Source organism: Lynx rufus, unplaced genomic scaffold, assembly GCF_022079265.1.
Source record: "Lynx rufus isolate CCGP_SWC_20201006 ecotype Redwood Valley unplaced genomic scaffold, mLynRuf1.p SCAF_3, whole genome shotgun sequence".
Lineage (NCBI taxonomy): Eukaryota > Metazoa > Chordata > Mammalia > Carnivora > Felidae > Lynx > Lynx rufus.
This window is the reverse complement of record NW_025814845.1, coordinates 35,920,693-35,945,288: the sequence shown is the minus strand read 5'-3', so window position 1 is coordinate 35,945,288 and position 24,596 is coordinate 35,920,693. Positions and strand designations below refer to the sequence as shown.

Sequence of the window (24,596 nt, the reverse complement as noted above, 5' to 3'; positions counted from 1 at the left end):
TTGGGGAAAAGAATGGTTGAGAGTGAGCGGGAGGTTTCCCCAGGTGCATAATCTGCAGACGGACTTTCCCGACCGGCTGGAGGGAGGTCTCCAGCCCTCAGGGCTTTGTAGGGAAACTGGTCCTGACTGCAGGAGTGTGAAGGAATGAGTGGTGTATCAAGACGGCTCAGGAAATCAAAGAAACTTCCTGCTGTCTGATTCCACGCAACGTGCGTTGAACTTGCTCCTGCGTGGATGCGCTGATGACTAAGTACAGGCTGATTAGAGTCCCCTCGCCCTCCAGCGGGAGTGGTATCTCTTTACCTCTCCTCAGCAGCCACGTCGCTCCAGAGCCAGGGGATGTTGAGGGGCGGGCGGCAGGGCGAGGCCCCGGGGATCTAGGGCCGCGCAGACACGTTGCGTTCCCGACTCTGCACCAACACCCACCGGCAGCCCCCCCCCCCAGGAACCCCGGGGCCTCGGGGGGAGCCCCAGCGGGCTGCCGCCGGGAGCAGTCCCGGGTGGAGCGTGGGCTCCGTTCCTCCGGCGCGGCGTGGGCGCGGGCAGCAGCGCTCGGGGCGCACCGGGGAGCTCGCCGCCGCCCCGGGCTGTGCCTCTGCAGGTGCCCGGCGGGCGACGGGGCGGTTACCTTGGACTGGGGCGGGGGTGTGTGGGGGGGGGGGGGTCCCTGCGTTCCCGGGAACCTCGCTAGCCCTCCTCCCGGGCCTGGCTCCTCCTCCTCCAGGCGTGGGGCTCGTGCCCGCCACTGCCGGCGCGCACCGCGCCTGGGCTCGCGTTCCCCCCCCCCCCCCGCCCGCTCCTGCCAACGCTTCCCCTCCTCCTCTTCCTCCTCCTCCGCCCATCACCGCCACTACGGACGCCTTCGCCTCCATCTACTCCCCGCGCCGCGGCCGTCGCTCTCCGCGCTCGCTCCGGCTTCCACCAGCCCATCGCTGCCCGCTCGCTCGGCTGCTGCAGTCGCTCTCTCTTCTCTCTCTCTCACTCGCGCTCTCTGTCGCTCTCCCTCAAGTTTCCCGTCTCCTCAGATCAGGGCAAAGGGAGGAAAACACCCGATTCTGCCTGCTGTCTCAGGTAAGGTCGCGCACGTTGGCCCCAGCAGGGACCCCTTGGCGCCTGCCTTTGCCTCGCGTGCCTGCCTCGTCTCCCCCACCCCACTCTCCGATGCTCCCTGCAACCCGAGGCGGTTCAGCTCGCCTCCTCCTCCCCAACACGTTTAAAACATAATTTCGATACTCATCACCAGAAGCGCATCTGCAACTACAATAAGATCCTAGACGCCGGCCCGCCCGCCCGGCAGGCAGCGCGTTAGCCTGGCTCTTTTATAGTCTGCAACTTTGCACACTGTGATTGCCGCTGCCTGCCTGCCGGTGCTGGATCCGGGAGCCTCACGCTCCTGCTCCGATTGTGGTCTCGGCTCCGGAACAGCTGTCCAACGCGTCGTTTCGCAGCAGTTGAGCCGAACCCGGCTGCCTCCGAGACGTGGTCTCGGGCAACTGTGCACGGGCGGGGAGGGAGCTTCTTTTATTTTATTTTCTATTATTTTAGAGGGAGCGAAGAAGTGAAGACGCGAGGGCTGCAGTTCCCTGTAACGAAAAGAATAATAATCGAAAAAAGTGGGCTGCCTGCCCCTTGCTTTTCCCGTTGGGGTTGCGGGGGTGGTCTTGGCTGAGGGGGCTGTGGCACGGGGGACCCATCTCTCCTCCCCCTTTTCACTCCCCACCCCCCTCCGGACCCGTTCTCTTCTCTAGCTCCTATGTCAGTCAGTTCAGGGTCCCGTGTGTTGTTGTTACGTGTGTCTGTGTGTGTGTGTGTGTGTGTGTGTGTGTGTGTGTGTGCGCGCAAAACAGTGTTTGCTGACGATGGGGCTGGGGGAAGTTCCTGGCAGAGCAGTCTGATTATTTGGTCATCTTACTGCCAAGATAAAAAAAAAAAGAAAGAAAGAAAGAAAGAAAGAAAAGACTCTCCCCCCACCCCCCTAACCCATTCATCACACCCCACACTGCTCCAGTGGAATAATTCAATAGCTTTAACTCCAGTTCTCACACCAATTGACATTCTTTTGGGCTTTCTGGGACTGAATGTAATTTTAAGTGTATTTTTTTTTTTCCATGGCTTTCCAAAGAGCGACAATGAAGACGAAATTAAACACCTACAACATGCATTTGCTTCTTCTTGTTTTCTTGCTGTGGGACCCAGCCAGGTGAGACATTTATTTATTGTATTTGACTTTTTAGATTCAGGGTAAAGGTGTGTTTCTTGAATGTCATCAATGCAGGGCTGGCCTTTGAGAAGCCGAAGTATTTTGAAGAATCAATTCTAATGAAGGGGAGAAAAAAAAAAAAAGCTTGTATGAAGAAATTGAACTATGAAGTGGGAGAGACTATCAAAAGTTCACTGCTTCTGGGTTTTAGTGATAAAATACGCAAGTGATCAGGAACATTTTCTTACAAAAAGAAAAGAAAATCACCAAAGAAAAGAGTATCTTTTGGATGGCATATTCTTGCAAGTTTTCAAGTGGTTAAGTTGTATGCGTTTATAATGACACCAACATTCAGTAAAGAAGCCAACAGTGTTTCTTTAAGCCAAACAGAAAAGCAGAAACTAAAATGGTTTGGTTGTTAAGTTGATTTTTTTTTCCTTCCTTTCTTCCTTCTTTCCTTCCTTCCTTCCTTCCTTCTTCTTTCCTTCCTTCCTTTTTTTCTTTTCTTTCTTCCTTCTTCTTCTTCTTTTTTTTTTTTTTTAGTGGTCTATGCTCTTTAGTCAACATAGAAAACCCAAAGGATGTGTGAGTCTTTAACCTCTAGGTAGAGGTAGTATACAACTTCACAATTACAAACAATAAAACAAAGCTTGATTTATTCATCAACTTTTCATATTACTGATTTAGAGATCTTTTATTGCTAAAGTGGTCACTGTCATAAACAGTACTTATTTTAAACATGTAACTAATTTTGCTTTGCCTGTGTTCTACAAACATAAAATTAATTCTTATTGCTTTCCATAACATCATCTTAGTTGTAGTCTTTTCTGATTTTGTATTATCAATGGGCATTTTTTATTTTGTCTAAACTTAGGATATGATTTTCAAAATATTAGAGGGCTTGAAATGTAAATGATAAGAATGTTCATCTAATCATTCCTTTTAAAAAATAATATCTTTATTATATCTTTATTTGCCTTTTAATTTTTCATTTTCCTGTCAAGTAATTGTCAAAGAATGAAAATATTTTGTGGAATTGAGAAGAAATCTCTTCATAAAGGCTTATTTTTAGTTTGAAAGTAGCTCCTCATTTAACATCTTAATACTGAATTTAGAAAAAGAATTTGACATATGATTAAATACCACTTTTCAGTGAAAACCTCTGTGTGGAACTTTACAATTATTGTAGTGATTGGTTTTAGAATTAGCTTAAGGTAACATAGAAACTTTTGATGCTGGAGTTTTGATAAACTCGTTTGCTGACATAATTTTTAAATGTTTACCTGTATATCAGTGTTTCAGTATTTTCTGTGCTCTCAAGACAATATTTGTTTGAAGTTGGTTACCAATTTCTTAATGTGTTATGACTATTTCTAGCTGTGTAATCATTTAAATGCAGATTGACTCTGTCAATGATACTTTACACGGTACACCTTGATCAGACAGCTCTCACATATAGTCTTTGATTTTAAAGGAGTGAACCTACCATGGTCGATTAGTAATCACTGAAGGTCCTCAGTGCTTAACCATTATTTCCCTCTACTAGTTTTCTGTTCTATATTTGACCAGTAATGCTCATGCCAGTATTTTATTCTATTATATAAATGATTCTTTTTTGGGGCCAGTAATTTAAATCTCTGAATCATTCTAGGGGAAAAAAAGTGGCAGTGAAAAGGGACATTCTGTTTTATGCGCCAAATTGCTGGATGTCACAAAATCAGGTCTCTGGCTTTCTGATGGATAAATAATGGAGAAAATCACTGTTTCTAACCCTTTTCTGGTGATATTTTAAGACCATTTGTTTTCTCTGCAAATTTATCACACACACACACACACACACACACACGCACGCACACACACAAGTAGCAAGATTTTTAATCTTTAGGTAACCCTTAGCGCTCTCCTCAGAGACCAGTCAAGAGGGCTATGCCTCCAGGGTTGTCTGTACCCCTGTATGTGCCCCTGCTCCTTTCAGAGCCCACTTCCACCACCTGGCTACAGTGGAGCCTGGAACACAGCCAGTGGAGTTTCCCTGATGTCTATATTGCACTTGGCCATTGGGTGGCGGTATACCCAAAGTAAGGAAATAATCTCTGAAAGAGAAAAACGACATAAAGAAAAAAGGAAAGGCACTTATGAGGAAGATAGAGAAATTTTCTGCCTCCAAGGAGGCAATTTATTCTCCAATTAATATTCAAATCGCTGCAGTAGTATTTCAGGAGTCGTTTTGTTATTGTACCTTTCTTAATGCAGAGTCACATTACTAACAGTGTCAGCATGTGGCCATCTACAATCATAATATATTCTAGGGGACGGATTCTAGAAAATGAATATTCCACACTGGGTGCTAAGTGGCAGAAACCTGAAATAAGTTTGACGTCAATCTTTCTGATAATCTAGTATTTAGTATCCATTTTCAACAACATATTTATCTTCTCCATAGACATGCTGGTATTTATAGAAGTGACCAAAGAAGGAAAATGGGTGGCCCTAATAGCTTAGAGAGACTTAAAATTCAAATCAAGGAAGTAGAGCATGTTGGTACTGGTACAACACACATACGTATATATATGTATATATATATGTACATATATATATATATCAGCTTCTAAAATTATCTGTTTAGGTTGGTGCTGGCTAACATCCAAGAAGATGAAGCTAAAAATAACATTACCATCTTTACAAGAATTCTAGACAGACTTCTGGATGGTTACGATAATCGGCTTAGACCAGGACTGGGAGGTAAAAGTAGTTTTACTTTTTTTAAACTCTTACAAAATAATGCTTCTAAAAGTTAAGAGTAATATACATATTTTAATACACTCTATATATGAATGCATGTATTAAATAACTGAATAATAGAAAGTAAGGTATATGAAATAAACATTATTTGTGTTTCCTTTTCTACACACACAATGTGTTGAACATATTTTTGTAGAATGCCTGAAGTCATATAGAGCCCAGACTTTCTGCATGAGGTTTTTAAATTAGTTTATATATAATGGCTAAGTTTTTAAAACTTAAAGTATATTAAAATGAAACATTGTCGGGCAGACATGCTCGTGTAGTATCTTCACATTTTACAGACGTTTATTTTCACAGCAGTACAGATATGAAGAAATGAGGCACATAATAAAAAGTATGTTAGGGTTATATTTTAACTAATACACAACTTAGGATTCTATGATGATATTTCTTTATCCATGCTTATGGTATTTCTAAAGTACAGCACAGGTTTGGCGTTCTTGAAACTCTCAAAGACGTTTCAGGTATACTTTGGCTGTAGGCCTAAATTTATTGGACTGGCATAGTTTGATTTCAGATTTAAACATTAACTTTCAATTCAGAAAAACAAATCTGGGGGCGCCTGGGTGGCGCAGTCGGTTAAGCGTCCGACTTCAGCCAGGTCACGATCTCGCGGTCCGTGAGTTCGAGCCCCGCGTCAGGCTCTGGGCTGATGGCTCAGAGCCTGGAGCCTGTTTCCGATTCTGTGTCTCCCTCTCTCTCTGCCCCTCCCCCGTTCATGCTCTGTCTCTCTCTGTCCCCCAAAAAATAAATAAACGTTGAAGAAAAACAAATCTGTTTTAATCCATAAAGATAAAGGAAATTAGGCTTGGCTAATATATTAATTTTTTTAAATATGTTAAATTTTAATTAACTTCTATTTATCCTTAGGTGATACTAAGGAAATTAGGTAAAAGTAAAGTAGGTGTGTATTTCTAAAGGATTCTGACTCAAAATATTATTACTCTTCAATTATACATACACACATTTCACACGTGTATGTTATACTTATTTGGATGTTCAGGTTAACCGTTAATTAAAAATAAAGGAAAATTAGTTAGACAATTGGTACTAATCAAAAATTTATATAGTCCTATAGTTAGCTAGTTTATTATGAGGCTGACAACTTTAAATTAATATTAAATTTAAATTAATATTAAATTGCTTGTAAAGACGCATATTGATTAATGCCTAGGTGTTTATGTAAATACTTTCTTTGAAAAATCTAGGTTGTTGTTAATTCTATATATATTTGCCAGTGTATGGTTTGGATTGTCCAGGGGTCAGAAAAAGTCAGGAAAGACCCAACTTGTTGTTAAATAGTATACTATTTAATGCAGTTAATTTTTCTTGGAATCCCTGAGAGGTACCTCTCATTTTAGGAGAAGTACAGGGAGGAATAATGTTCAGAAATAAGGCCTATTGTATTTTTCAGAGCAAACTCAGTTGTTTATTATACACTTGGTTTTCTAAAAGGAAAAAAAAAACTAAAAGGAAGATAATGCTTCTTTAGTAATTAATATCTCTAATGAGCATGAATATAAGGAATCAGTCTCCATGTTAGCATATGGAAATGAACTATTGCCAAGCGTAAGGGTATCCTAATTCAGGATGGTGGTTTATGAGGAAGATTACACTAAGGCAGACGTTTGTCCTAAATCATAGATTTTATTTTTTAAAATAAATTATGTGCTGTCAAAATCTCAATATTTGAGCAAGACCTTGAGTTTTGTCTCTGTGAGTTCTTAGGGGAAATATCTACCTTGTGGGTGTGTGGTTGGGGAGTAGAAACTACCTGTTTCAGGACGTGGCTATTGCCGCTTAGCTCTTCATATTTTTTTCTGTAATATCTCTTACATTCTTTTTTACTTCCATTGTCACCACTGAAGCATAGATCCTTGTCACTGTATTATTTGCATTAATGCAATAGACTAAGCGGCTCTTCTTGTCTAGGGTCTTCCTCAATCCTTCTCTGATATTGGGCATATGCTAATATCTCCCATTCAGATAGTTTTCTTTTATTCTTACAATGCTTTCCACATATCCCTCTCTTTTCTTGATCATCTTTTCTTGATCCCCCATGTTTTCTGCACCAGATCAACTGTTTTTCATCTAAAAGGGCCATGACACAGCTACCTTTCTGCCTTACAGGATTGTTGAGAGAATTCTATAAACAAAAAGTACATACAAAGCCGGTGCCCCATAGTAGGAATTCAACAAAGATCTAGTTCGTCCCTCCTCCCTTAGATTCCTAGTTTGCCAAGTAAGGTTTTCTACATTCTACTTCCTGGCTTCGTTTGTATTTTGCCTCCCTTTCATCCTGCACTTCAGATGCATTTGTTCATCTTCTCTTGATAATCCATTCACATCTGTTCCCTTGGCCTTTGGTCATATTATTTCCTCTCACTGGAAGTGTTTTTCTCATCATCTTTGATGATCGAAACCCTTTTTCTATAAAGACCACCTCAACACTGGTCCTCTAGTAAAGATCTTTCTTAAGTGAATTGAAACACCCAGATTCAATTTTCTCTCTGTTGAATTTCTTTAGCAGTTGTTGGCTCTATATCTCATCTGGAACTTATTATGTGCTATCTTGGATTATTTATTACCTTTCTGTGTGCCTCTTGTTACCTTAACAAGATTGTAAGCTCGTTGAGGCAAGACATTGTATCATAAATCCTCTATGCTCTCAGCAACTAAATATTGATTTGCATATTGTGGCCATCAAATAAATGTTGATTGCTTGACTAACCTTTCTATGACCAGTTCATCACCTGTAAAATGGGCTTATCCACATTTGGCCGACCTTTTGGTTAGGAATGTTGAGTAATATGTTGGGCAGAATGCTACAGGAAGGTAACGAGGCTTAGTAAAGACCTAGCTTTAGATTTTGGAGATTTAGGTGAAATCCCAGCTCTGGTCCTGAGCGGTCCAATGACCTTTCAATACTTTGCCTCTTTAGGTCCACATCTGTCATCTATAGAGTGTGATTGCTCATACTGTTCTTAGAGCATTTGATGAATATTAAGTACGATGATATATGCTAAGAAGTTAGCACAGTGCCTGGCATATGGTAGAGAATTAATAAATAACAGTACCTAAAAGACTTTCAGAAACTTTCTAAATGTACTGTTGTAAATTTACATCATTATTGTGATTACTTCTGCATCCAAAATTCTTCTCCTGCTTGTCCATATGTCATTTCACATAGAAAGTCCAAGGAAATTACTTGTGTCATTATGTCCCAGAAATTAATAAGAAGGAAAATATGGGTTTGAATCAATTTTAATATATCAAACAGAACATCTCTATTGATGAAAAATTGGATAATTAATTTCAATTATCATTTCTTTCCTTTGTAACTAATACAAATCGCTATATAGGAAAGCACACTCAGTTTTGGACTGCAAGTTAAAAAAAAATTGTTCCTTTCACTTGGCTCGACCACTTACTAGATTTTACCCTGGCCAAGTTCCTTAGACATTCTGAGCCTTGGGATTTCCCTTGGGAAAATGGAAATAATGTTTTTTTATGCTGAAAGGAGGAAGGTAAATTGAGATTCATATATATGATGAAGATCATACAATCCATTGAGTGAATGAAAGAGGCACCTGGGTGCTTCAGTCGGTTAAGCGTCTGGCTCTTGATTTCGGCTCAGGTCATGCATGATCTGGTGGTTCATGAGATCGAGCCCCACATAGGGCTCTGCACTGACAGAGTGGTGCCTGCTTGGGATTCTCTCTCTGTCTCTCTCCCTCTCTCTCTGTCTCTTCCCTGCTTGTGCTGTCTCTCTCTCTCTCTCAAAATAAATAAACATGAAAAAAATTAAAAATACATTGAGTGATAAAATTTTAAGATATTTTATGATTAATAATGGAGTTTCTTTAAAATTTAAGTTGTATCATGCCATTCAACTGCTCAAAATTCTGCAATCGTTTCTACTTCATTCAGAATAAAAATTGGGTTTCTTGTGGTGGTCTCCAAGGCCGTGCATGATGATCTGTCTCCTTATTCTTTCTTTGACCTCACAACAACTCATCTTCTTGCTCATCCTGCTGCAGTCACATTGGCTTCCTTCCTGTTCTTTGAACACACCAGGATACTCTTTGGAGCTTTTCCTCTGACTATTCTCTCTTCCCTGGGTATCCTTTGATCTCTCCTCCTCAATGATGCCTACCCTGACCAAACAAATAAATACTATAACCTGGCTACCTCTTAATAATTCTAATCTCCCTTAACCAGCTTATTTTTCCCCCTTATTTTAATATATAGAATAATTTATTTCTTTATTGCTTTAGTGGCAATTGCTTATTTTTGTCTCTTTTGCTAGAATGTAGGCTCATTGAGGTCAGGGATTCTTGTCTATTTTGTTGCTTTATTCACTGGTGCATCATCTGTTCCCAGCATCTAGAACAGGACCTGGCATATAGTAAGCACTGAAATATTTCTTGAAGGATTTTAATTTTATTCATGTATTTTATTATCATCATCATCATCATTATTATTATTATTTACTGTGCTGCCATGAAAAGAATCAACTGTAGAACTTGCCTTATCCTTAAAATTGGTGGAGCAGTTATCATTTAATTCACACACTGACCTTCCACTATTAGCATCAGCATATTTTGGGATGACATCTTGGTGAATTAGAGCTATTATAACCCCAGTTACTCAAATCCTGACTTATGTTAGTTGTGATTCTGCCTTTGAACTGTGTGATTTGGGGTGATTCATTTATCCCATATGTGACTTAATTTACTCATCTATGAAATGGCAAGAGAGGATCCACTTATTCTGTTTATATCTCACAGAAATATGATGTGGTTCAAGTAAATTAAAATTCTTAAGAGAGCGTAATGTGACATACAATTGATAAGTGTTAGTGTTGCTAGGAGTACGAGGAGAACTCTTCAAGAAAAACATCTTAGGAGGTAATGTTCTTTGAAAACGTGCCAAGGAAATATTGGTAGTTCTTGTACATTTGGTAGGCTTACTTCTTTGTGAGCCTGGAAACCTGAGATGGGTTTGCCTTGATATCTTATCTGTTGAGACCATGCATTTAGAGTAGCTAGAACTAATAACTGAATCAGTTTTGCCTCTTCATTTTAATCATTAGAGCTAACAACTTGGAGTATAACACATATATTTTTATATTCCATAAGAAGCTTTCAAATTGTTAACTAAATAAAAAGCAGCATTTGTGTTTTGGACCAATTTTATGGGGTCATTGGAAAAATGAATGTGTAGACAGGCCTTGGACATTTATGACAGCTAGCATCCACAATGCTCAACAGTGACAACTATTAGAAATGACAAGGCTTGGTATCTAAATTATAGATCCAATCTGGAAAATCTAGATTGAGTACCATGCTTAACTGCATTTTGAAAAGCTCTTTTGAAGAGGTCGTCTAGATAGATTTTTTCTTTCCAGGTTCTTATTTTATACTCTGAAACTTTGAAGAAACTTTATGCTTAAAGCTATGAAAAATATGTCAGATCGTAGGCTTAGGGTCTGAGGGTCGGTTTCCAGCTTTGCTCATGGATATATACTTCAGGCTGTAGACGGATGGATGACAACATGTTTCTATGGATTTTACTACTCTCCAATTTATAAAAAATAAAATATACGCTATTCAGTGGGAGAAATTAATAAATAAAAATCTGATCTGTCCCAGAACCTAAGAGGGATTCTGTCCTCAAAACAGCATGGTATTACTTTATAAAGTAATGCTTAAGATCAATGCCTCTAGAGACTAACACCTTTGGATTTGAATTCTGTTGCCACTGTAAAATAACTACAAAACTTTCAGGATGCTACTCAATCTCTCCTTGCTTTGGTTTCTTTATTTGTAAAATAGGAGTAAAAATATGTGACTTTTCGTTTTGTTAGAGACTTTTTTTTTTAACATTTAAATCCTTTGGACAGTATATGGCAAGCAGAGAGCAACTCAATACTTGTAAGTGTTATTGCTGCTGTTGTTATAATAGAATGCGATACAGGGCGTCACTCTGTTTCACTTAATCTATAAAAGCTATGGCTTCATAAAAAAATGATAAGTTTGTGGCACACATAACCCAGTTTTAAAGACAGAGGTTGTATATTTCTTATGTGATTAGTTTCATTTTTGTAGACACACCCTTTGTATATGTACAGAATCTCTGAAAACAAAACCACTCACAGAAGAGGTATGACATATGTATTGCTCTTTATAATTTATTATCATGACATGTAATAATTTGGCATCATCAATTCATGGTGATGAATTTGCCTGTAGGAGAAAAAGATATATTTTACAGAGTAAAACTTTGCTATATAACATTAATGATGATTTTAGGGACATAAAACTGAAAGCATGTCCATCAGTCTAACCTGGGATGTGCTAGGTACATGGATGGCAATTGCTCTGGAGTGGGTCTTGCAGCCACAGAGTATATGTCTGATGCTTGACACTGTCTTAGGAAGTGACGGGCAGTGGAACCACTGGGACTGAAAGAACGCACGAAGAATAGTCTGAAATCTCTAGGTAGAATTGGAAGTGGGGGAGGGGGAAAGTGGATTGCGAGATGAGCAGGAAAAGAGAGATTGCCTGTTAAGAAGTTCTTGTCTCAGATGGAGACAGAGTAAACGCCATTACTGGGGTCTGTGCTCTCTGTAAAGCTGTGATGTTTGGCATTCTCCTCATTCAGCGGCTGTGGTTGGAACCATCGTTCCCAAAGAGGCCTGAGGCAGCCGAGAATCTTATCTCTCTTCCCTTCTAACTCAGGCTCCTGGGGTTCCCTGCAGTGCTGGAGTAGGATATCCTTCAGAATAAGCTGTAGGCAAAGGAAGATTTCAGTCTTTCAGTGCTCTCGGCTACTGTCTTCTCCACTCACTTAAGTTTGCCTGAAGGTCACAGAGAACGTGCATTTGATTATTTCATGAATGAGAAAATAGAAATAAGTTGGGGAGATTTCACACAAGTGTGGAAAAGAATTTTTGCTAAAAGTGCAGAGGGCCATTATCAATTGTCATTTCCTGTGTAAAGTTATCGGAGGCACGAAACACAAAAAAGCAGAAAGGTACTCGGCTGCCTGAAGTGGGGTGCTATTGGGAGGCTGGAAACTCTGGGTCTGACTTCCAAAATCAGTTCCTTCAATTTTGTCTGGGGTCTGTTTGTAGTGTTCTCCTTCTGGTGTGGACATAGTATGGGCTTTGCCACAATGCATGCTACCTTAAACTGGAAGCATGGTAATGTTATGTACAGGTTTCTGTATTCTTCTCAGTATTTCGAGGCAAGACCGAGGAACATCTTAGCATTTCTGCACACCCTCCCTAACGCTGTGCTGCTTGTCCACTCCCTGGCAGAGAATGCTACCAAGACAGGCTTCTTCAGAAATGGTTAGATTGAGGTAGTTTTGCAGAACTCTTTCTTGGTCCGTTATTTGAACTAGGTACACAGCTTGTGATTTATTTGATAGGAAAGGCAAACTGGATACACGGCAGCAGAGGTATGCGTTGGATTAGATGGTGGCATTTTCTTCCCAAACAGCATCTCTCCAGCAAAACTCATGGTGACATCACTGAAGTGCATGACCAAGAGAATACTGCTCATGTTTTCGTAAACTAAGGCTTTGTTTTCAACTTAAAACGTACTTGGTTAATAGCAGTTTTTTCTCTCAACCATCACTGCTGGAAAAGCATTGCTCTCAGTCATAATTTTGAGGGACTGTTATTTTTGCTTTTTCAGGCACAAGCATGCCTCTCACTAGCATTTAAGCTCAGGTGCAGCCAGTGTTTCTCTTTGTACCCCCTTAACACAGTGGATAAATTGGACCATAAGCATGACCGATCCATTTGTTTTGGTGTTATTTTTTGATTGCTACAGCTCAATCATATTGTAGAAATCTATATTGGTAGTGGAGGTGGCCAAGTGAACAGCTTGGCCAGTCAGCAAATCATTACTTTTCAGTGTGTTAACATGGAAAGAGTCAAATTAAATTATTCTAGTATTCTGTTTCTTAATCCATGTCTATTGAAGGCTGATGATGTGTCAGACATTCTGCAGAATATAAAGATGTACAGGGTGAGGTATTGGTCTCCGGTGGTTGAAGTCCCTTGGAGGACAGATAAGGTAGATATACTATGATTCTTGAAATAGCTTGAAATAGTACAACATATGTTTCATTATAAGAACATGCTATTGAAATTTAGAGATGTAAGAAATCACTTTTCTTGTACTATAACTGGAGTTGGCCAAGTTCTATGTCTATAACATGATTCATGCATTCAACTATTTCTTGCTAACGGCCAAGTATTTTCTGGGTTTTATTTGAAATGCTGGAAATATTTTGATGAATAAGACCTAGACTTTGCGAAATTCATTTCACACCATATTTGGGGGCTTTCTGCCTTTCAAGTGTTGTAGACATTGGTTTCTTCTTTCCCTGCCTAATTAAAAATACCGTATAACTACCCTGTGTTTTCTTTATTGGACATTATTGTCTTTTCTCATAGTGGCAAGAGTGATTTGGGGTATATTTACTGTCAGACTGAGAATTTTATCTGTAGAAGAGTATAACATCCAGAGAGCATGTCTTTCTGCGTATGTAGCAGAGGTGTTGAGGGTATCTATGTTAAGAAAAGCTTTCTCAGAGGTAGTAAGATAAGTGTTAATTCCAGTTGAAATTTCTGGACAATTCTCAGTTCTCTCTTTTTTTTTTTTATTTTTTAATGTCTATTTATTTTTGAGAGAGAGAGAAACAGTACAAGTGGGGGAGAGGCAGAAAGAGAGGGAGACACAGGATCCAAAGCAGTCTCCAGGCTCTGAGCTGTCAGCACAGAGCCTGATGTGGGGTTCGAACCCACGAACTATGAGATAATGAGCTGAGCCGAAGTCGGACGCTTTTAACCAACTGAGCCACCCAGGGGTCCCTTCTCAGTTCTCTTTGTAAAGAAAACTTTTCTTTCTGCCTTATTTTAATTTCTTTTGAGCTAGAGATGAGTTAAATAATAACTAGACATTTCCTGTGAAATAAAAAAATAAATTACATCATGTGTAATGTGATGAGTATTCAGTTTATTTCTTTTGAATTTTTAATGGTCCCGATCCAACACAGAATTCTGAAAACTTGTTTTTAACTTGAAATACCCTCATCCCTTGAGGTACAGAACTTATCATTTAAAAGTAATGTATAAGAATACAATTAATGTTTAAATCTAAAAGTATTTCATATAGAAGCTCGTAAAATTAAGGATATCACTTACCATAAAATGTAGATCTCCCAAATTTCCACTAGTTTATTGCATTTTTAGTAACTTTGATTAAGTAGTAATTTGATATCTTTGTATGTTTTCATTTTACCTTTTTAATAAACTGAAAAACTAGCATGTAGAAAAATATGAGTTCATATGAGGTCTTAACTTGGCCTAAGTTGTGATGTTGGTTTTTATTTTATCCTTTTATGTTCCTTCTTGTTTATTTCTCAATATTTAAAGTATGTCAAAACAAAAAAAAAGTTTTCACATAAAATTAAAAAAATAGTGCTCTTATAAAAGCATCATTTTCAAAAGTATCTTTATTAACATTTGGGATCTTAGTTCTTTTTTTAGGGGAATGAATGCAAAATGTAGTACAAAGATTGTTCCAGGAACATGTGTGGTGACATTCTTTCTGCATAAAAGTATTTCAGCATTCTTCAAGGATATGTTCAGTTAGGGCATTGTTAATTTGATTTAAAACACAATAAAAGAAAAAGTATGGTTCTTCTTTTGATATAGTAGCCATAGGAAAAATATATGTCAAAAAGAAGATAACTGCTATTTCAACTATTTTGTGGAGGTGGTTAGTAAATTGTAATCGATTTGGGGGATATTTCATGATTATGATATAATGAGTATAACAATTGAATTTTGTGTCTGAATAGAAGAGTAGAGTTATGTCACAAGGTTAAGGAAGGTTGAAGAAAGGATAAAAATTATAAACGTTGGGGCGCCAGGGTGGCTCAGTCAGTTGAGCATCTGACTCTTGATTTTGGCCTAGGTCATGATCTCAAGGCCATGTTGGGCTCTGCACTGAGTGTAGAGCCTGCTTAAGGTTCTCTGTCTGTCTCCCTCTGTCCCTCTCCTGGCGCATGCTCTCTCACTCTCTCTCTCATAAAATAGTAAATTAAAAAAATATATAAATTTATATATATATACACATATACAGTATCTTTTAATAGCATCCCCAAGCCCATGTTTAGATTATGTTTTTTGGGATGCCTATGGTATTTTAGCAAGTATTTGGGAACCATTTGATTTTCATTAAGAAGGTAAAAGGATCAGGTGGTTTTAGAATGGTATATGTTAAAAAGTTTTCTGGGACCTAAAAGATCTCCAGACTTGAACTGGAGGAGTGGTTTGAAGAGGAAGAGGGTGTGTGTCACTGGGGGGCTTTTAGAAAAAGATGAAAAGTCCATTTTACCTCTAATTCCTCATAAGAAGATTTCAGCATTTGAAGCAAGATGCTGACTTCCTACTCATATATTTGGGTTGGAGAGTCCGAATATATTTAATTATATAAATTCTTTAGAAGCCTTTACAGTGGAAATTAAGCAAATCAGCCATAGTCAGAAAATTAGGGTACATAGAAAAAATTCATTTTTGTTACCAAGATTACATAAACTCTCCAATTTCTCAAGACAGGACAGAGTGGGCTAAAATGCCAGCTAGGTTTACAAGGAAGATTAAAGTTTGGATACCAAGAGAGAGGAAGTCTTAATTAAAAGAAAATGGAATCACATGGCTGGTGTTCAGGTCGGGTAGAGGGGAATATGGGAGGGTAGATTTAATTAGTTATCTAGGGCATGTGAGAAGATAATCATTGAAGCAAAAAATGTGAGGCTGATGATCGTGCTTTGTAGAACAGCAAAAGAATCCGTCCAGCAGATATCAGAAGAAGAGAAACTTTACACTCTTAGGAGAGTAAGTGGGCTGGTTTTAGGTGGTGAAAATGTTATAAAAGAATGGGGGTGAATATAGACCCATTTAAAAAGAAGTCATCATTAGGGCATTGCTGGGAGAACAGCAAGTCCCTCGATACTAAGAATTAAAACTAAGCTATCCTTTCATCATTTTGAGTAGCTTTTGCCTTAATAAGGATAACAGAATTGTAGGATCAAAGATAACTAACAAGAAAGCTATATTTAGAACCATATGATTAGCAGTGCTTATATTAGAGTATGTCACCCTTTAAAATAGTTTAAATATAAAAAAAAAAATGGACTCATTATCCTTGAAACAGATAAATTCGAGTAACAGTGTCTGAATTCTTAAAGGAGAGGACCAGGCAGATAAAGGAGTGAGGGGACTGTGGGTGAAGCCGACTTCTTTTCAACTTTCCTTGTTTCAAGGTTCCCAGATAATCTGAAGGGCTCTTGGAGGTATTTTTGGCTGCCACCAAGCTGATGGAATGACTCATAACTCTAGCAGGCAGGGTGGGTCATTTAAGATTTACATTACTCTCCGTGAAATACGGGGGTGATGGCAAGTCCCCTGGGACCCAGCTGCTGACTCAGAAATGCATACATTTCGATGCAGTTCTGTGTGTTACACTGCTGTTGCCCGCCTTTGTCACTCCTCTTTGACTGCTGCTACACCCAATCTAGACCTTGTCATTTTTGGTGACAGCTTCTAATATGGGCATCTTCCTCTCAGACATCTGATTGCCAGCAGGTGCAGAGGGCAGCTGCAATTTCTGCTGCTGTTGCTGTTGCCTTGGACCAGCTGGAAGGTTAAGCAAAGTGGGCAGGTGCGTGTTTAAGTGAGTGGATATGAAAGTTAGTGGAGTGGAAAGCACATGTCTCTTCATCACATCCCTTCCTTCCTTCCTTTTAGGGAACTGTTTTATGGCCTGTCGTTTCTATCATTTCCCCCACCTGGTCAGAGAGGATGGATGACACTTTACGTGCTTCTGCTTGAAGACGTTAGAGGAGGATATAGTAATTCCGAGTGGCTTTTTAGGGTGCAGATTTAATGCCAGTTGGAAATAAAGGAAACCTTGATTCCTAGTGTTGGAATAAAACAATAAAATATAGGTGAAACAATATTATTATGGCCTTTATCAGTTAGGGATGTGTTTGCCGGAAACTAACAGAAAACTCTATCTATGGTGATTTCAGTGGCAGTCAGTTTTTCCTCACAAAGGTCTGTAAGTAGGTGGCTCCAAATGAAGACTGAGTTCTTAAGTGATGGCATCAAGAGCCTCAAGAACCCAGATTGTTTTTATTTTACCACTTCCTCTTCCTTAGGGTTGGCTTCTGTCCTTATGCTGTCACCTCGTGATCCCAAGGTGGCTGCTGCAGCTCCAGCTATCATATCCATGGTAAAGGCTGGAATAAAAGGAGGGGATGGCACTATCTCTGTTAGTTCCTTTCATTAGAAAAGGAAAGCTTCCCAGGTCTTGCAGCTGATTTCCACATTTATCTCATTGCTATTTCAAGCTAGGAGAGCGTCTGGGAAAATTGGAGATTTATTAGAAAGATGCGTTGGATATTCAGTATGTATCTAGCAATGGCTGTCACATCTACTGATGCTAATAGAAAAATTAATCTCTTTGTGCCTCAATTTCCTGCTCTGTAAAATGGAAAACATGAGTTCCAATGAGTTGATTTTCCTGAAGTATTTAAAAACTTTAATTTGCATATGAATAACTTGGATAGTGATTGTTAAACATGCAGATTTTGATTCCATATGTCCCTGTGGAGCTCAAGATGCTGCATTTGTAACAAGCTCCTAAATGATACCAATCAATGCTGCTGGTCCCTGGGCTGCACTTTGAGTAGCCAGGAGGTACTCATTTATGGCTACCGTGTTGTACAACATTAGGGGCATTCATAAAGAATATAATGCAAGGTGGAGATTCTTTAAGTGCTCATTAAATGTTGTTTTGTTGTTATTATTATTATTACTACTATTACTATTTTCATGCTTCACTCTGACAATTAGAAATTCATAATTTCTGTTTCTTTTTTTTTTTTTTTTAATTTTTTTTTCAACGTTTATTTATTTTTGGGACAGAGAGAGACAGAGCATGAACGGGGGAGGGGCAGAGAGAGAGGGAGACACAGAATCAGAAACAGGCTCCAGGCTCCGAGCCATCAGCCCAGAGCCTGACGCGGGGCTCGAACTCACGGACCGCGAGATCGTGACCTGGCTGAAGTCGGACGCTTAACCGACTGCGCCACCCAGGCGCCCCCATAATTTCTGTTTCTAAAGGTTGTGGTGATAAACCTTATTTTTATCAAAAGTATAATCATAGACCGATTTATTCCTTATCATATGCTTTCATAAGATTCCTAGTGAATTATTAGATTGACCACTGATTTCTGTGAATATGCTGCATAATATTAAGTGAAGTTTCTTTATCAGCTATGAGTATACCTTAATTCTACCATAGTCCATAAGTAAGAACGTATCCTTATATTTATTGAAAAATTAACACTAATCTCTGGTAATGCCATGATGATATTTGAACTCTGCTTCCTTAAAATGTGTTGGATATTGCCGCACTCACTAGTTGTGGAAAAAATATTATTAACATGAAGGTTGTAAACTAAGGTAGTGTAAATAATTGATTATAAAAGAACTAATTTAATCCTTAATATAGAATTATGGTAAATAAAATTTTACTACGTGTGTAATCTCCAGGGTAAAAATATAATAGAACCCTCTCCTTGTTGTACGTTCTATTTAAGATGCTTCAAAATTTTCTCTTTGGACAGATAAAAAGTGAGATTTCCTTTAAAAAATATTATACATGGTTTGTATTCTAGTGCCTGACAGAGACAAGGTTATAAACCTGGAAGATCCTAAATTCTTAAATAACTGTTTATATTTTAATTTTAAAGACACTGAGAGGGAAAGGGCCTCTGCCTTGATCAGAAGAGGCTGTGATGGCAAAGCAGTGTATAAAAGCATAAAAACCACTATTTGTATACGAAAAGCCCCATTTTCTAAAATAAAAGCTCTATGACCTTGAGCAAGCCAGTCATCATCTCTGTGTCTCAGTTTCCCCAACATGAAGAGGGAGAGACTGTAGCTGAGAACGGCACTGGCCCCACCATCTGAAATTTCTCTCATCTTTTGTGGCTTGTTTCAAGGCAAATAGAGTAGAAAATAAGGTTCTTGGAACAGAAGTCTAAAACCAATTGTTTTCTTTATTGTAGAGAAATAGAGTACGAGCCCGCATACAAGCTAGCCCAATGAGGCTGCTAAACGACTCCAGTCTGGCCTGCCAAGGAAAGTACAAAGGCTGTTGGGTTTTCCCACTGCCAGCAATTAGGAGTTTGCACAAAACTAGGTAGTTCCATTGCATGAAAATTTCAATCAAGAGCTTCTCTTAAAGCTGGGTACGGTTTGATGAGGAGGTGCCTGCCACAGTGAGGTAGCGATAAGTGTACAAAATTATATTTACCGATACTGGTGTTTACGTTCCTACACATTGCTCTGCACGCTTTGTGTCAGTGATACGAACCGCGGCTCCTTTTCAGAGCTCACCCTCTGTGACTTCTGTGCTCTGCTTGATATCATAGATCTGCCCTCTCTTGAAACTCTTTCCTCTTGGTCTCTTTACCCTTCTGGATCTGTCTCATTCTTTGGTCTCTCTTTATTCTCTTCTTAAATGTGCTCCCCGAGGTTCTTTACTTTCAACACCTGCTGATTAGCACTTTAATGATTTTCTCAGAACATTCTCATTAAATTCCATATCCTCAAATATTGACCCATATGTAGATTTTTCTCTGGTTCTGACGCTGTTTTCTGACGTGGATTTGCTTGTCATTGTCCAGATGGATCTGTGTCCACCCACCACTTTCAGGAGCAAGTCTAGAGCACGTAGGGTAGTCAGTCCCTCCAGACTCTGGCCTCTGATCACCTTTCTGTCCTCATTTCTCACTACTAATCACTACCTTTCACAAAGTGGTTTATATTCACTCTCCTTGTTTCAGTTTTTATGTTTTAATACATTTGGCTTTCCTGAGTCTGTGGACCTTTACACAGGCTGTTACTTCTCTTGGGACATACATTTTCCTTTCTTAGGCTCTAACGTAGATGTCACTACTTACATGACTCACCCTGTCATACAACACATATCTATGGAACAAGTCATCCATTACTATATTTGGCACAACATGAATGTACTGTTTTGTAACTCGGTGCCCCACCTATTAGAATCTAAGATCTCTACAGGCAAAGATTTGTGACCCCTTGCCTCTTGTTCTAGCCCTGGTACCACATGTAAAGCTTCGAGGAGGGAGATAGTAATCATAGTACCTGTTGCATAGATGATCAACTAATGAGGAACTGATAAACTGTGTCCTTTTGTATGAATTTCTTAAACTTCCAGAAACGAAATGTGAAATTTTGTCACCTAAAACTGGTTTTCATCCTGTAGTTCTTAATGGAGTCCATATTTGTCAATCTACAAGGGCTAAAAATCCATTGAGAACAATTTTTCAAATTCTCTTGACTTTTTCCCAGTCTCCCAGCTCCAATTCTGCTGTCCCCTAATACATAGATATAAACCCAATTGATTGGCTTATTTTTTTGTTTAAAATAAATAATCAACTTAAAGCATTTAGAAATCAGGACATTTCCAATAAAAATGTGGATTTCTGTCTTCTCTTTTAATAATCGCAGAGCTGGTGAGCCCAGGCTGAAATTCCTGATGACAGAAACTGAAATAGAAATTGAATTGATGATAGCAATTGAAACTAAGTAACAGCTTTCCAAATGGAGGAGGTATGTCCTTCACGTTTAGCCAGAGATCTCATTTAGTCCATGTCACTGAGTCAGGTCACCTGCCTGGCCAGTAAATCATGTGCTGTCCCCCCAGCCCCAAACACTTGAGTATGTAAACCTAGCCCTAGTCTATCTTCTATATTTCCAGCTTTTTATTTTTTAGTTAAATTTGATTATGGAATTCTTTTGCTCAACATTCTTCAGTGATTTTCCTTTTTCTCACTTTCCAGAATACAATTTCCAATCTATAAACACAGCAGTCAGAAATCAGAATAAAGGGACCAAACTCCATTATTCCCTTGGGCAGGTCAAATAAAAGAATGAGTTGACATTATGAGCCGAGAACTGAGAGAACTGAGGCACGAGCATGTCTTATGCAAAGGTGGCTGAGTTTTACATAAGTGTTTTAGATAAGAGCTGCCGGATATTCTAATTAGTTTTCAAAAGCTGGAAATACCAGTTTTTTGAGAAGTTTCTTAATACTTAAAGGCCAACCAGTTCTCATTCAAATCAAAACAAATAAAATCTTGGTGCATCGCAAACAAAACGCACCTGAGCATTATTAGTTTACAGCCTCTGGCCACACACCAGGATTTTTTATAAAGGTTATGAAGGAATCAGTTGGGGAATTTGTTAAATACCAATTTAGCAAATCCTCAAAGATTTAATCAGCTTTGGCTTGGGTCCAGGAATCTGCATTTCATGAAATGTTCTTGATTCTGACGCAAGTGGTCTGTGTGGACTCACTGGACTGAATCATGCGTCTTCAAGTGTCTGTTTAAAAATGATGGTATCTCTTTCTTTTCTCTCATAGTACTTTTTTGTGCCCTCTTAGTGAAAAGTGAGAAGTCAACGTGTATAGGAGGATCAGTCTGTTACCAGCATTTTCCTCAATAACTTTCAAGAGGGGCTTTTTTGCACGACTGTTCTGAGCCAGCTCTGTTTTATAGGGTCAGAGACCTCCTTTTGTTTCCTAAGTGTATGAGTCTGAATTAACTGGCTTAGGCGTCATTAACAACGCTTAGCTTAAAACATCAGGTGTTATTCCTCTCCCATTTACCTTGCTCAGGACCTACCGCTGTTCACTGAGGGTGGATGGGTCTGTAGGGCCTGAGCCGTCCGAGACATCAGCCTCTTTTTTTTTTTTTTAAGTTTTTTTTCAACGTTTTTTATTTATTTTTGGGACAGAGAGAGACAGAGCATGAATGGGGGAGGGGCAGAGAGAGAGGGAGACACAGAATCGGAAACAGGCTCCAGGCTCTGAGCCATCAGCCCAGAGCCTGACTCGGGGCTCGAACTCACGGATTGCGAGATCGTGACCTGGCTGAAGTCGGACGCTTAACCGACTGCGCCACCCAGGTGCCCCAGACATCAGCCTCTTTAAGGTCTCAGGCTGCTGGACTTACGCCACCTAAAATATTGCTGGACGCTGTGTCAGGGAAAGGACGTGTGGTCCATGTTGTTACTTAGAGGTTGTGCCCAGATGTGACACTGTGTCACCTCTGCTCAGATCCTTTGCTCAAAGGCAGGCATATAGACATGCTTAACTTCAAGGAGGAGGGGAAGTACAACTCAGAAGTAGAATCGAAGATCCTTGGCAGCTTCATATTTACCATAACTTGCAAGAAGTACCCATTTCTCAGGGCGCAGCTATCTTCAGTCGTGACACACAATACACCATTTGGTGGCACAGGTCATATCTTCTTTCAAGGTGTATAATTTATGAACTGTGTTTTGTGTATAACATACACAGTATGTTTATTAGTTAATTGTTAATACTTTTTTGACGTATTGACTTGATATGCCTTCAGGGCCTCTGCCAGATCCCAGGAATAGAGAGTTTTGCCACTTGGGCTGTAAAACCATAACCTGAATTGCAGGTGTTTAAGAGGAGCTAGTCATTGAAGTGTTAGCCTGAATTCTCAAACCTCTGTGACAGTAATTGCCAGGGAGAGTGCAATTAAATGGGCAAGGAGCAGAGGCCATGTCATTCCAGTTCATTACTAGGTCCTCAGGGGCTGGCATAGTACCTAGAATTCATTATTTGCCAATGATTATGTATGGGAATCCAACACTCATATATATAAAAATACATAGACACATCCTTAGGACAGTTACTTATTTTGGGTTCCCATATACGTTGTAGGCATTTAACAGTCAGTTTTATCTTTAAATTTTAGTGACTTAGACTTCTGACATCCCTTACAATGAGTCATGTTTCTCAGAAACAATGTTGATTGATAAATGGGTTCGGTGGCTATGCCGAACTTTGAATTCAGTAGCACATGAAATTAGAACCATTAGGATGAGCTTGTACTTAATACGGTAAAGTAGACTAATGTAGTGGCCCTTGCTGTTACTGAATTGGGGACCATATGAGCGATGGTCATGGACAGAAGACGGCGTGGGTTCTGTTTTCTGTAGTGCTTGGGGCGCTGCATTCTAAGTCTGAAACCAGAGCTCTGGAAGAGCCACTAGTTCCATAAGAAAGAAACAGAAACAAAACTGCAGAAATGTATTTCAAAAACCTGGGTAGCCTAAGTCTAAAATGTTTTTTTGTGTTAAGATTATGCAACAACCATTATTAACATTATGCAGTCTATTCAGATTTCTCAATTGTCTTGTGGAGGTTAATTAAATATTATAAAATATTGCTAATCATAATAAATTACTACTAATATCTAACATGTTTTGGGTAATAGGTAATATGCTAAGCACTTTACCTGTGATTTAATGCTCGTTATTAGTCCCACGAGGTAGGTAATTTGGTGACCCTCACCTTTCTAGTAAGAAAAAGAGAACCAGAGGCCAAGTGTTTGCCCTTTGTCACATAATTATGTTGAGATAGTGTGGACATTCCAATGGATACATCTTTCTCCACAGCCTTTGATAAATCAGAAATCAAGCACTCTCAAATCCTGGGGCGCCTGGGTGGCTCAGTGCATTAAGCATCCAACTTTGGCCCAGGTCATGATCTCACAGTTTGTGAGTTCAAGCCCTGTGTCGGGCTCTGTGCTGACAGCTCGGAGCCTGGAGCCTACTTCCGATTCTGTGCCTCCCTCTCTCTCTGCTCATCTCCCGCTCATGCTCTGTCGCTCTGTCTCTCAAAAATAAATAAATGTTAAAAAAAAAAATTAAAAAAAAAAGAACTCCCTAATCCAACAAAGGTGCTGAATAGCAATGAGAATATCTCTGCTCTGGAAGTCGGGAGGTCATTGTTTATTACAATCATGTAACCATTAGCTTCTGGATAAGTACCTCTGGAAAGAGAAGGATGGTTTGCAACACTACTCATCTATTTGCTTGGGGGTTCTTATTATCACATTTCTTAGTCAGCCTTGACATTGACATACATCCTGGACTTGGATTTGGCTTTAGATACGAAGAGACAGAAAGAACATTTATTAGTAGAAAATCTCTTAGGGCATTGGTGAATTAAAGCCAGAATCTTTGATTTTCACTCTGCTGCTTTTACCCCTTACTTGATGTGAGTCAGAATTTTTCCTGTTTCTGTGCTCAAGAGTAGCTAATGATGACATGAGAAAAACATGTGGTTTAGGTAGATAATTCAAACGTTATCTGATACATAGTATAGTGGTACTTAGATTATTTGTGCAATTAGTGCAATCATTCATACAAATTTCCACTTTTATTGGCTTATTGTAAGTTAAATTTAAAGAATATGACATGTGAAGAAGGTGTAAGTCTATGAAAGCCAAAGGAATGAAGGATTATTACATGCAAGAAGCCTTTTTCTTAGATGCATTTTCTTTTGCCACTATTTGACTCATGTTAATCTTATGAGGCAGTGCAGCGTACTTTGGAAAGAGATCAGGCTTTGGAGTCTGATAAACC

The 24,596-nt window shown here is 39.4% G+C and overlaps 1 protein-coding gene across 1 annotated transcript in view; it reads left to right on the top strand.

Moving 5' to 3' along the window:
- The first annotated feature begins 877 nt into the window (after nucleotides 1-877).
- GABRA2 (gamma-aminobutyric acid type A receptor subunit alpha2) overlaps nucleotides 878-24,596 on the top strand; it is a 122,468-nt gene continuing 98,749 nt past the window's right edge. The window contains exons 1-3 of the mRNA XM_047091424.1: nucleotides 878-1,071; nucleotides 2,123-2,200; nucleotides 4,827-4,942. Of these exons, the coding sequence (XP_046947380.1) occupies nucleotides 2,130-2,200; nucleotides 4,827-4,942 (187 nt within the window). The 5' untranslated portion in view covers nucleotides 878-1,071; nucleotides 2,123-2,129. The remainder of the gene's footprint in view (nucleotides 1,072-2,122; nucleotides 2,201-4,826; nucleotides 4,943-24,596) is intronic.